Source organism: Siphateles boraxobius, unplaced genomic scaffold (genome assembly GCF_051911475.1).
Source record: "Siphateles boraxobius isolate OS27281-9 unplaced genomic scaffold, OSU_SipBor_1 6, whole genome shotgun sequence".
Taxonomy (NCBI): Eukaryota; Metazoa; Chordata; class Actinopteri; order Cypriniformes; family Leuciscidae; genus Siphateles; species Siphateles boraxobius.
This window is the reverse complement of record NW_027509186.1, coordinates 35,185,441-35,200,182: the sequence shown is the minus strand read 5'-3', so window position 1 is coordinate 35,200,182 and position 14,742 is coordinate 35,185,441. Positions and strand designations below refer to the sequence as shown.

General features: G+C 37.6%; 1 protein-coding gene across 2 annotated transcripts in view; it reads left to right on the top strand.

Annotated features, from left to right (window-relative positions):
- The first annotated feature begins 2,351 nt into the window (after nt 1–2,351).
- Nucleotides 2,352–14,742, top strand: part of epha4l (eph receptor A4, like) — a 49,271-nt gene continuing 36,880 nt past the window's right edge. The window contains exons 1-3 of one of the 2 annotated variants that reach the window (XM_077206979.1): nt 2,352–2,545; nt 3,420–3,487; nt 12,205–12,868. In XM_077206979.1, the coding sequence (XP_077063094.1) occupies nt 2,449–2,545; nt 3,420–3,487; nt 12,205–12,868 (829 nt within the window). In that variant the 5' untranslated portion in view covers nt 2,352–2,448. Of the gene's footprint in view, nt 2,546–3,419; nt 3,488–3,854; nt 4,042–12,204; nt 12,869–14,742 lie in introns of those variants that run through there. The other variant, XM_077206981.1, reaches the window with a different exon arrangement.

The window sequence follows — 14,742 nt, the reverse complement described above, 5'->3', positions numbered from 1 at the left end:
ACATTCAAGCCAGTCTTACACAGTTGCAAAACTATACTGGAATTAAAGCCCTTGCATTCCGATACTACTGGGAAGACGGTAGCAGGGAGGATGTGATAGCCAGACTGAAGGAGATTGCCCCTGCTTTGCCTTATTATTATTGTAAGCTAAACAAATACCGATGTAACCGCCTGTAATGCTTATACTGACAGTTGCTTTCCTCACACATAGACAGTTTTATTTAGCTGAGGATTTTTTCTTTTTTACAATTGCAGTAAACATTAAAATTGGCAAATAAATTCTACAATCTGTGAAATGCATAAATTGTGATATTGCGTGCTTGATTAGCTGATTGGTATTGTTATAGTAAACTAATGTCAGCATGTCTGCTTACTGCTGGAGCAAATAATAATACCTTTTACTGAGCATCATTCATGGTTCAGAGTATCATCTCATTTAAACACTCTATAAGTACACGTTTTTCAGTAATATGGATGATATCCTTCCATTATCTTGTACTTTTAAGCTGTTGTATGAATATGAAATTATATATATATTTAGCACAGATTTAGATGACACATAAATACATAATTATGGGACCAGAGGTTCAGTGTGATCTTAACTCTACACGACTGTAATGACCGAAAAAAAATGCCAGATCATTGATGTGTCAAACAGATAATAAAAGTATTTTTTTATACAAATGCTGTTTGTACAAGCCACACAGCAACATTTGAAATCATATTTCATAAAGTACAATCAGCATCAGGTTTATTATAGGCATGTTATTATAGAATAAAATATAATAATAATAATAATAATAATAATAATTCTGCCCTGGCTGTAAATACCTATTTCATCCAGGATGATCCGGTCAATCAAACCTGAACACACACATTCAGTCAGTGGAGAAAGGTACAGCTGCTCCTCATTCACACACACACACACACACACACACACACACACACACACACACACACACACACACACACACAGACTCCACAGGCTCCCTGGGGTCTCGACGCCTCTCTCTGCCCAGAGCAGCTCATGACCCTCTCGATGGAGGTCAGGATCCACTCATGAAAACTATTAAATTCAGTCAGCTGGAGATCAGAATCAGAAAGAGCTTTATTGCCAAGTGTGCTTGCACACACAAGGAATTTTCCTTGGTACTGAAAATGAAACATCTCCCACAGCATATTACCCTGAGGAAAAGAGAGACTGTATGAGGGCAGATGCGTCTGGATGCATGAGAGGAACCGGTGTCAGGTGGAATTTAGTCAATACGAGCATTGGGGGGGGGGGGGGGGGGGGGGTTAAATAATAAAATGCTGAGGGTCCCTGCTGTAAACCCCAAGGGTACTGTATTGCATCCAAACAGATGCCCTAAGAATGTGTCTTTCACCAACAACAAACAGCATAATATCGACACATTGGGTTTCTTTTATTTGTGTCTTGAATATGACACATCACCCAGTCGATTGTGGATGAAAGAAATGAAACATCATCCCACGTCACGGTTAATTTGCTGCTGGTGTGCGCGTGGGTTAAGGTATTATGATAATGCTGTTTATTAAGCCTGTTCTGTGGGGATATGGACACTAGATGGCGATATAAGATCAGAGCTCGATTCAATACCCGGCTCTCCGCTCCTCAAAATGTTCTGCTAATCATTATAATAATAATAATGTTGAAATACTTCAAAATAATAGCATTTTTATCCTTAACTTTATCATCTTATTATATCATTTATTCATAATATTTATTATTTTTTATTTTTTATATTATTATTGGTCGATGCATATTTTATAATATTTTTAATAATTATAATAATAATTGAAATTATTAAATGTTTAAAATGAAGATTATATTGGTATAATAATTAGCTATAATTAAATAACAAAATATTACATATACACATATATGCTATATGTAATTAAATTAAAGCTATTTTAAATAATAATTGTAATTTGAATCCATCCTAATGCAATTTTTAACTTTTTTTGTGTACCCACAAGGATAAAATATACATAACATGTTTACATTATTAATATTAATAATAGTTATTATTATAATTATTTTAGACAATCTACTATTTTAAATAATTGTTTTAATGTGTAATCTACATATTTGTTTTTCGAAGAAACTTTTTATTATTAATAATAATGCTTGGACAACAATAACATAAGAACATTGCCAAGAAATAATACAAGTAATAGAAATAAACAAATGCAAATTGAAAACGATACATAATTTCAAAATAATATATATACACACATCTATAATTTAAATAAATGACCACTTCTTTCTTTCTTGATTGATTGATGGGTACGTCACTACAGAATGCCACGCCCCCTCCAGCAGAGATCGCTGAGTGCGCGTCTCGTGCGCCTCAAGATCAGTCGCGCGGAGCAGCACGAGTGACGAGGAGGAATAAATAGGAATAACGGAGAGACAGTTACTGGACGAATGGCATTCATGGCCGGGATTATTTACCCGTTTACCTCGCTTTTCCTGGGGATTTGTGCAGGTCTGTCCGCTCCATGGAATTATCCGGAGAATGAAGGTAAGAGGGGTTGCAATAAAAGAGGAAAAGTTTAGGGCGCACAGTAAAACCCAGGCGCACATGCAAGTAAAACGGTAACGATATTGGCCAGTTAACAAATCCCTCAAGTTAAGAAAAAACGTCGGGCTAAGTTTCTTACAATTTTAAGGAGTTTTAAAGAAGTGTTAAAGGAGTTTGTTGCAAGTGATGTCTGGAAATATAATGCACGATACACACAGCAGGACAATTGACATGTTAACAGCTTTAAAACAAAATACTAATCATATAGATATGCCACATATTTATTATTTACATTTTAGATTTTTTTTTTTTTTAGATCTTTTAATTATTCACTATTCTGTTTATCCTTCCCCTAATTAGTAGGCTATTTATAAAGTCATATTGTCTTTAATTTTACCTTGAAGGTAATCTGGGCCCTTTTTTTTTGTCTTGCGATCACAATAATGAAATAGTAATAATTTGATTTCTGGAAATATAAACATTATCCTACATACAATATTACACATCATAATAATAACTGTTGCTTTATAATTATTATATCTTGTGTGGTCTGGAGTGCTTTTTGTTAAACAGTAATTTTTTTGTAATTTTCAAGAAAAAAAATTCTTTATGTTTTGATGTCTCTTAATTTGAAATTTGATCATTCCTTTGTCGATTACTATTGTTTAATGATTTATAAACCATTTTCCTACTTAAGTCAGTGCAGAGATCAAACCCTTGTGCACTTGTCTGTCACTTTTTGGCCTCCTTTGTAGCTGTTGTCATTATTTATCAGAGATGTATGCCTTCAAAACTTTAGTTTTCTCCACTATAGGGTAAAACACACAAGCTTTGGTGATCTCATTCTCAAGTCTTCTGTCTTATTCTCCTTCAGTCCCGCTGCTGGATTCCAGATCAGTGCTGGGAGAACTGGCATGGGTCGCCAGCCCGACGGAAGGAGGGGTGAGTCAAAAAACCTGTCTCTTGCAGGGTTCCCACGCGTCCTGGAAAACCTGGAAAACCTGGAAAATGAAAGACCAATTTTCCAGTCCTGGAAAACACATGGAAAATGGGAAAAAAAGTAAAATGTCCTGGAAACTTTTGTGTTGTCCTGGAAAATAATTTTCCCTCCTTGTGGATGAACGCAAACGGGTTAAACATTTTACGCATGAATGTCTGTTTTCAGCTGCCTTCAAAGGGTAATATTGGGCTGAAGCGCTTGTCTGCTTTCATTTCTGCATGTAGCCAGCACAGCGCCCCACGTGACACAAACCTGCCAATATGTACGCATTTTGCGTAGCAAGTACGCAATTTGACATCTCAGTATGTAGGACTTGCCCCTGTAAACTACGGACATGTGACAACATGATGCAGCAGCGTGGTGAAGCACTTTCAGCTAATCATTGTAGAAAAGCGGAGAATAACGAGTCTACCGAACCTACAACGTAACATTCCCGTCCCTCTCCTCCTGCCCTCTGCCTGAATGTTCCCCATTCGCTGCAGTTGGGCTTAAAAAGGTAAACTGTGTGTGTGTGTGTGTGTAGGCCTGTCGCGATAGTCAATAAATCAATTAATCGCACGATAAAAAAATGAGCTCGATAATCTTTCCGGTCGCAATAATTTCCATTTGCATGCTTGTGTGTTTTCCTCGTCTCTCTCTACCAAAGAGACTGGATGACAACTCTCGGTTTCTTAGCGTGAACTAGAGCTTAGATTCTCTGCCCGAGCCCGAACTTGACCCGACCCGCGGGCCGATATTTCCCGACACTATCCTCGGGCCGGGCCCTTGATCTAGAGACGTACGCACTCCCAACGCAATAGAGTGCGGCGCGGCACTAGATTTGATGGCCGAGTGCGGGCGCGGCCGGTAATGCACTCACTCTGTGTGTGCGGATTGCGGGAGAATAAAACGCAGGGATGCAAACAGCGCGCTTTTCGGCGCCTCACGCTTTTTTCACTTCAGTTTGGGTGACTTGGGTCTGAGACTGAGAGGGTCTTATTATAATTTCACAAAGTCATCTGAAGCCATTCCATAGCTTAATGTGAGGGACAGAAGTCTATTTACATCATTAAATTAAAGTTTACGGAAACTCGTAAGAAACTCGGAGAAAGTACAATAGAGAAAGATTGAGATGAATAACCATTTAAGCAATATCTGGTTAAATGTACAAAATATAAGGTACAATTGTAGAAAATAGCAATTCTCCAAAGCTTGGGATATATGATATATACCGGTATTTTACCCTAGTTTGTCAGAATATTTTACTTCAGATCCATTTCATACACCAGTAGGCTAAATGGATTTTGCATTTAAACACATTTAGCTTTACAAAAGGTCTATCCATTTCAGCAATATAATTGACAAAAACGGTTACAAAGATTTGATAAATCAAAATAATTTAGAGTCAAAAACACATAACTCATCAGTTTATGCCATTATGTATACCAGATGCGTAATGTGCCTTGGTGCGGGCAGATGCAATTAATTTAGAATTCCGATAATAGTTCATATTTTCTAACGTTAGTGACTGATTGCGAATACAGCTTGACTGTGAGAGTTTGGACTTTTAAACTGATATCAGCAAGTAAAATAGCAGTGTATGAACTAAAGTAGAGAATAACTTCTGTTTTAGTAGTGTGGCATTGCAAGTAGAGGAAAGCAGGTGGCATTGTGAAAGACAACAATCTTTGCACAACTATAATACAGAAATAACGGTATAGGTACAATATCACATTTGTTTCAAAATATATCTCGATATGATAATATCGGTATATCGCCCAGCCTTAGTTGTGATAACTTGATTCGCACTGTAGCAGCTGAAAAAGTCTTGAAAATGTCCTGGAAAAGTCCTGGAAAATCATTTCAAGAAAAGAGTGGGAACCCTGTCTTGCTCCCTCTTTCTCCATCTCCCGTTCCAACTCTTTAGTATTCATACGTATAGTTCTAACACATTTTCATATGTTTAGATAGATACAATACAATATGCAAGATACAAACACATCTAAACATAAAGGTTGAAGAACCTTTAACATCCTTAGAATGTTTCCATTGCACTAAAGGTTATTTAGAGTGAAATGGATTCTTTATTGAACCCAATGGTTCTTCTATGACATCACTGTGAAAACGCCCTTTTGGAACCTTTATTTTTAGTGATACAATATCAATGTACTGAAAGCGTCTTAATTGTTAAGCCTTTAAGGCTTGCAAATGTTTACAAATCATTTGAAGTTCATAGAATATTAAATTAATGGGTAAATTGCATTGTATTATTATTAAGATTAATTGAAGATGTTAAACACATCCCATTTATTTAACACATTTACAGATGTACCAAATTTGTTATAACAGTTTAATTTTTTTCTGCTTTGATGGTTAAACTACACTACACTAGTGTAGGATTTACTGTGAAACAATTTTCACTCAGAAATTACAACTAAATTTCTCAAATAATGACAAGTAACACTATGAATTAAACTTTTAAGTAGAAAGACTGGAAGAGTATTTTCTGGTAAAACATACTCAAATAAACTTTTTTTTTTTACTTTGAATAGTTTCAGAGTGCAGATGACTATTTTTGTTAGATCCATCTGGAGTTCTTTAATGAATAAATTTTCCATTTATAATGTCTTTTTAGGCAAAGTTTCTCATCCTTTACTCAGAAGTGTCATGGTTTGAGTGTTTGAGTTTTAAACTCACTGTTTCAATATAACCAGTTTTCAAAGGGATTTATAAACTTTTACGTATCGCATGTATAAGCATTTACATTTTTGATGCTGTCAGTAAGTTGATATTCAACGTTTCAGTGTCCAAAAATGTTCCTGTCACGTATGAATACCTCCAAATACGAATGAGATCACCCTGCTCTCTCCACTTCCCTGTGATGTAAATTTTGGAAAGCTAGGTTACAGCGACGGGCGTCAAATTTCCTAAATAGTAGAGGGAGACAGAAATGCCCTTTGTTAGGAAACTCTATCCCTTTTCTCTCAAAAGAGGTAGGGGGGAGAGACTTGGCAACCCAGAGGCAGAGAAAAGGTCTGTGTGTGTGTGTGTGTGTGTGTGTGTGTGTGTGTGTGTGTGTGTGTGTGTGTGTGTGTGTGTGTGTGTGTGTGTGTGTGTGTGTGTGTGTGTGTGTATGTGTATGTGTATGTGTATGTGTGTGTGTGTGTGTGTGTGTGTGTGTGTGATTTTAGATCGAGGGGGTCAGCGGGTTCTGTCCTATAATGTATGCTTCTTGGGATCTCTGCACTTTTCGGAGCCCCTCATCACCAATTAGCCGTTTAACATCTTCAGATCAGGTGGATCTAAATGACCACATCAGCGATTCAATAAAACACACAGAATTCCCTTTCACTACAGAGCAGCTCGGCTTCCTTTCGCATCGATCCAAGTTTCGTTGAGCTCCTGAGTTCCTCTCTCTCTGTGATCTTCTCCGTGATGGACAGGCCTTTGGCACGGACGGTGGGCGGGCATTCAGACTTTAATACGGCCAATTAGCTCTTTTCCCCTCTCGTCCTGTTATCGGCATCTCCGGCTTCTTATCTCTGCGCTGCTCCTCTGGGCCTCCAGAGTTACACGGATGAAGGGACGAGCCGAACGGAGACAATCACGGCCCCTGTCGGATGCCAGATCGCTGTCAGTCTTATTATCCCACAAACGCTCAATTAGGTTTAGCGCACGATGAATAATTCCTGGAGATTATTAAGGGCCGTCAGGATGGTCTTTGTGGGACTGTGGCTACTGATATCACAGGAAGAACTAAAAAAAATATTACATTGGTATTGTGCATATGCATTCTGTGGACATCACACTACACAATGCCTATTTGGCACAATACATTTTTGACAAAACAATTTTTTTTTTTGCTTTATAAAAATTGCTAATCAATTTAAAAGCTATCTGTACTTATTAACTGAGATGTGCACACTTGTAAGTCACTTTGGATAAAATCGTCTGCCAAATCAATAAATGCACTTACTTTACCTTCAAAAGTTTGGAATAATTATGTTTTTTTGTAATTAATCATCTTATATTAGAATAATAATATTAGAATGATTTTCATGCGACACTGAAGACTAGAGTAATGATGCTGAAAAATTCAGCTTTAATCACAGGAGTAAATTACATTTTGCAATATATTTAAATAGAAAAAAATATTTTGAATTTGAAAAATATTTCGCAATATTGCCGATTTTACATTTTTTTGTTTACGTGTTTTACGTATATTTTATGACATTTTTAATGAAATAAATGCAACCATGGTGAGCGCAAGATACTTCTTTCAGAAACATAAAAAAATGTTAATTATTCCAAACTTTTGACCGCAGGTTAACATAATACCCAGTCAGACTCTTGGGTATTAGCAGTGTTTAGAGTAAGTTCCTTTGCTGTAATAAAAGTCATTACTGCTGATTAGATGATGAAAACTCAATGAGTCCAATCAGTGGCTGTAATGCTGGTGTAGCAGACGCTGAGAAGTGTTAGGCTGTGCAACATTAATGAATGTCTAGAGTTGTTATTGTATCTGAGGCTAGTCGAAGAAGAAGAATACTGATTTTCTGAGGTTGGTTCAGGCAAACTTATACTCAAGCCTGTAAGAGTGAAACAGATGTTATGTTTCAGATCTAAATGTACTCTACACTTCCCATGGTTCAGTCCCGTTTTCACTCTAAGTGACCTCATGTTTGTTTAGTTAAATGGTCGGTAGTTTTCTGTTTTTTGGGAGTCTGGCGAGTATCATACTTTATATTAGGGATGCGCCGTTTTTACATTTTTGGCCAATACCGATAAACGATATTTCTTTTAATTTGAAAGCTGATAACCGTTATATTAGCCGATATATCTAAATCCAAATTTTTATATAATTTTTGAGAGCCTGATGACAAAAACAAAAGACTGAACATTAAAAGCCATGTCATAAGCCCCAAATTATAATGTTCTCATTATAATTTTATGTAGCCTCTACGACAGACTTGCGCTGCACATGTTGCACTTGACCCTTTCACACCGGACGCGTAACGAAAAAGCGAAACGGAAAAGCGAATAGTTCGCGTGCGAATAGTTCACGTCAAAACCATTCACATCAGCCGCGACACGATTTTGTGATGTTCAAAGCTTCAACATTCCAAAACTTTCGCGCCGACAGCTGAGAAAACATGGACACTTCATCATCATCATCATCATCCAGTGAAGACGAGCTTTTCATTTTCTTTAAAAGACAGAAAAGAAGGTTTTGTGTGCACCCAATCTTAAAGAACAGAGAGTCTGAAGGGGGGAGTATGCTAATCTTGTAAAGGAGCTAAAACTTTGCCACAAAGAACCGGCCAAAGTAAGGATTATGCATTAAACATTTGAATTGTTTATTAATAAACTAGTGTTTTCTTTCAGTTTTCGGTATGACACGCGCTCCAGTTCATGCGCCTCCCTGTACTAATTATATTGTCTACTATATTTGCTTCTTATTTATTAATCCAGGCAATTTGTTGATGAAAATTTGATTAAAATTAAGATACAATTTATACAAAACGAAATTCGCTTTAAAGAAATGCTTTCTACAAAACAAATCTTAATAAGTTGCATATACATGCATGCAAAAATAATATGAAACACACAACCATGAATGTTGAAAATATTCAAAATCAATTATTTCTCTCCTAGTCAAAAATATTATAGGCTAAATCATCAGCACGCACTTCATCAACTCACCGGAGACACCAACTATCCCAGCTATTTTATCCCATTCCTCGTTCTTTTGTAACTGGTCCCTATAAGCAAACAACGTCATGTCATAAATGATAGGGTATGCGTGCGTTGAGATGCGGAATAGGCAAAATAAAAATGCTGTCATTATAAAAGGTTTCTAGTTTCAATGTATTGCTTGTTTTTAGTTTACATTTCATGTTGTGACACTTCTCTTCTCTCGCACATAATGCTGCTACGTCAGAGCGGCCAAAGCGTCAACAAGCTTCACCTTTGTTTCCTTGTATGTGATTGGCTGAAGCCTTTTCTGTCGCTGCAAAAGTAAAAAAAAAAATCGACATCGAAGCGAAAAAAATAAAAGTCGATTTTTCGCCGCAGCACATTCGCATTCGGTGTGGAAGCACTCATTAGACAAACAGCTGATCAAAAAATAAAACCATAGCGCGAATTATTTGTGCGTCAAAATCGCGTCCAGTGTGAAAGTACCTTTAGTGAGTAAATTCTTTGAAGAACTTACTTGTGAATTTGTGAATCCAAACGAGATCCGCTGTTTCTGATTCAGTAAAAAGAACCGGCTTAAAAGAGTAATTTGTTTGTGAATCGGAAAAGGACAACTCAGTAGTAAGACTTGTTTTTTGTCTCATTACCTTTCATTTAATCACATCATTCTATATAGGGCACAGCTGATTGGTTCCTGCTGTATCAGTAGCCAATGAGCTCACTGTTCAACTTTCAAATACTTGGTCAGTAGGGCTGTAACGATAAAGATTCGGTTCGTATAACGATTTTTGACCCATGATTCGATACAAACCTCGATTTTTTTTTTTTTTTTTTGAGGAGGAGGAGGCTGTTGGAGAAGAGAAAAGAAGAGATTTTGAGGGAAAAAAGAGATTTTTATTAAATAACATTTGAAAAACCTACAGGTAAATCTTCTATAAATATCTCTATAAAAGAGTCTTCATTTTCTTTTGTTTGCCTACTCCAGTTCTTGTTAAAACTCACTAGATATTTTTATTCTGTGCATTTTGGGCACTTTTTGTATGAAATCATATTTATTTCATCCATCAAAAGCGTGCTTTCACTTTAATTGAGTGTGAAAATAGACTCAGTGCCGAAACCCCCGCTTCACTGCTGCTCACGTGCTACCGGTTGCACACCGCAAAAAAAAACACGCTGCTCACGCGACGCTTGCGGTTTGAAACGGCCGTTACAGGTGAAATTAAAGAATTTATCTTCAACTAGTTTTGTTGTGTTGGTCTACATATTTTATAATGTTAACTTCAAATTAGGGCTGGGCGATATGGCCTAAAAAAAAAATCCCCGATTTTTTCACAAAAAATCCGATTTACGATTTAAATCGATTTTTTTCTCTCCGTACTTAAAATCAATCTGCAGATGACAAAGAAATTGTTCAAAACAAGTTTTAACTTTATTTTGTTTTAATATTCCCTTCTGGGATTTGATCTCCATTAAAGTGCAATCAGAAACAACAAGCCAAAAAGACAAGAGGACAGGCCCTGTCTTTGAAAACATTGAAAATGTAACATAAAATAAAATGGGTGGATTGGGATTGGGGGGGATGTGTAAAAAAACAAAAGACTTCCATCACAATAAGTGTATTGTGATTGTCAAATTATTTGGTAACTAAATATAATTTTATTAAGTTTACTGGTTTGCTACTGTTTTTATTATTGCTTAACACAAATTTCACAATTTCAATTCACTTCTTGTGATTTGATTCTGATCTTGATTCAATATAAATTCCTTTGGATAAATAGGTACGTAGTAGCTACGTACTACTACCTAAGAACTATCGTACTACTATCTAAAAGTAGATACGTTAATGTGTTAATTGTTCTCCCCAAAAAAAAAAAATCACCTAATGCTGTAAACATACAGAGAGCCCTGTCAGCTGGTATTATTAAAGGTTAAAACTAACTCAAATTAAATATAATGCGTTTTTTATTTTATAATGCGTCTTACTAACATGCGTGCTATGGGTCATTAAAAGCCATCCTGAGGTAAATGTAATGTTACGTGACATGTTGTTCTCCAGCTGTTTTATGGACATCTTGCGGTTGAAAAACACTGATCGATCGATTTTATTACATCTCGGTAAGTTTGTAGTAAAGAGTAACAGATGTTCGGTTCACGTGCCGCTTGAACTGAGATCTGTCAGCGTTCTTTCACGTCACATTTACAAGCGCCAAAACGGTGTTTATTGTTTGAATTTTGTAATAAAACTGACAGAATCTGAGAGCTGAGAATCTGTTTCATATCGATAGTAACCTGCTCTGTCTTGTCTGTCGGTGTCCGTGTCCTCTTTGCTTCGCGATTTTTCTCTGCGTGAGAAAAGGGATGTGTGGCGTGAGAGCGTGTAAAAAGTGACAGAATTCCGTCTCTCACAGTGAACTCGTGAGAGTTGGGAGCCCTGCAGATTCAGCTTGTAAATGTTTTCGGCGGGTGTGCTTCTGCTGCCGCGGTCTTGCTCATTTGCCATGTTGTTTGTGTATCTCTATCATGGCAAGCGCTGAGCCCGGTCGGAACTACGGGAGCCCAGATGGGAGCGTCGGCGGTTGTTAAAGAGAAAACCGATTTTCATTCAAAAAAATCGGCGTAAACTACACATTCGAGTTAATCGATAAAATCGATTTATCGCCCAGCCCTACTTCAAATAATACTAATAGTAATTTAAAGATGTGGTAGCATTGGATCTGGACGGGAAGGATAACTCTGGGAGTTGGAAGGGGTGTGTCGCGATTCTGCCTTCTCACACCGCGACACAGGTTCGCACGATTTCGGTTTCATATTGGATAACGTTACAGCCCTATTGGTCAGCATTTGCAGTGTGCTTTCAGAAACCCTCCACCTTCCCCAGCTCCACCTGTATAGATCTGCTACGGAATTGAGAAGGTCTTAAAAATTATGAAAATCATTTATTTATTTCTCATTCCTAACATTGTTCTTGTGCTGTCTCATGCAGTGGGAAGAGGTGAGCATCATGGATGAGAAGAACATCCCCATCCGAACATACCAGGTTTGTAATGTAATGGAGCCCAGTCAGAACAACTGGCTCAGGACTCACTGGATACGGCGTGGCCCGGCCCAGCGTATCTACATTGAGATTAAATTCACCCTGCGTGACTGTAACAGCCTGCCCGGCGTCATCGGCACCTGCAAAGAGACGTTCAACCTCTACTACCTCGAGTCTGACTCTGATAACGAGCGATACACTCACGAGAGCCGCTTTGCTAAGATCGACACGGTGGCGGCGGACGAGAGCTTCACGCAGGTGGATATTGGTGATCGGATCATGAAGTTGAACACTGAGGTTCGGGATGTCGGCGTTATGAGCCGTACGGGCTTCTATCTGGCCTTTCAGGATGTAGGGGCTTGTATCGCGCTGGTTTCTGTTCGTGTGTTCTACAAAAAGTGTCCGCTAGCCGTGAGGAACCTAGCGCAGTTTCCTGACACCGTAACTGGGGCGGACACGTCATCCCTGGTGGAGGTGCGCGGCTCCTGTGTGAATAATTCGGAAGAACAGGAGGTTCCCAAAATGTACTGTGGTGCCGATGGAGAGTGGCTGGTGCCCATCGGGAATTGCCTGTGTAACCCTGGATACGAGGAAAGGAATGAGCAATGTCAAGGTAAGACACTTCTGATGTTACAGTCAAACTAGCGCAACCGATCTTGGACAAAATGTTAGAATTTTTCAGTTCTTGAGTTGTAATTTTGAATTGAACTGGCCACAGTCAAGTTCCAGAATAATTATTTTTATTTTCTCTATAATGGAATTGATTTTTAATAATAACTTGTAGTTGTAATTATGTAATAATTGTAAATATTAACATAATTGATGGTATATGCTTTTGTTGAAGCCATCCGGCAGCATTGTTATCAAAATTCCTGATGTTAAACTACATTACCCATGATTCTGCAAAGAAATCTCCACCTATCATTTGATCTCTTAAAAAATAGGAGGAAAAAAATAATTTACTGCTGCTCACTCACTCCGAAGAAGCACTGCGAAGGACGTAGAGTCAGTTTCCCTATGCTCTCAAATTACTCAACGTAAAATATATTGTATCTGTATGTATAATCAACATCTTTGAATAATTTTTTTAAATATTTATCCCTCATTTTTTATTTGATTATGCCATTCGCAATGGAATTGTAGTTCTTTCCCTCGTTAAAGCTTTTAATTACACAGTCTTGTGCATTTATCTTTTTCGTTTGATTTTCAAATACTTTTTTGCTTCACATCAAAGTTTGTGATGTTTTAATCATAGAGCTGGTTGACTTGGTTCATAACTCTTAAATGAAGACTTTTTAAAAATCCCTATGGGAGAAGTGAATGGGAAAAATACTTCCAGATCCGAGGCCGTTGAAAAAGTGGGTGGTGGTGTCTGTTGCATTCTATAAAGTTTCAAACATCTAATTAAACTTTTCTATTTAAAAAATGCCGTTATGAGTTTCTTAAAATTTTAAAATTCATTTTAATACTACTTCCTTACATGCAAATTGAAATTCTGCATCATGTTTGTTAATTTTAAATTAAGTTCAAATTCACTTCTGAATGGCGCACAACACTGCCATCCGTCTTTTTCCTTTCTTCTTTCAAGCATCTGTCATCAGGTGGTAATAATAGCACTTCTGATTGGTTTATCAGCATTTGTGGTTGTATAATAAGGAGGACTGAGATCGTTCCTCCCATGAGACCGTTACGTGAGAACAAGAGATGCTGATTACAAACAGAGAGGACGAGAGGAGAGTGCTGTCCTCAACAAAGTGTTCTCACGGAACTAAGTTCATTATAATCATACTAGTTAGGCTCTGGACTTTGTAATTAACAGATTTTTGGCAACTTCATGCGACATAATAGGATGTGGATGTGTGTGTGTGAGAGAGAGAGAGGGATCGCAAGAGAAAGATGGAATGAGTTGAGGCATGTTATCAAGAATCTAAAAATGGCAGAGGGCCCCGAATGTGATGAATGGATCCTTGGAGGAGAAAAAATGTAATTATCTTTAAAACTGACATCTCATTCTGCCATAGATCAAGCAAAATAAGAGCCTGTGACAATAATAAATACGTGTCACACAGAAGTGTTGACAGAGAAAAGGGAAAGTAGGACTTCTCTTGTGCTTAATGACTTCTAGACATGTGCTGCTATTTGTAGATGTGCCGCAAAGACTTCACTGCAAACACTTTTCGTGGTTTCCATCGTGATGATGAGGGAAAGCCGGCGCCACCCTTGACCTTTGCCCCGAGAGGTCACAGATCAAAGGTTACGTTCTCGATCAGGCCGCAAGTGCAGTCATCTGGAGCTGTTTCAGGTTTCCTCAAGAGTGCGTCAAGTCCACGATGAGTTGAATTTCCAAAAGAGTTTTTGGAGAGGAATTGTGTCAGAGGCCGATTATTAGTTATTCAGATTATGAGCTTGCATGAATATGGATGACATCGAATCCACATTAGCCTAATTATTCTGAAAATTAAAGAAAAAAGTTGTTTTCACACTTTG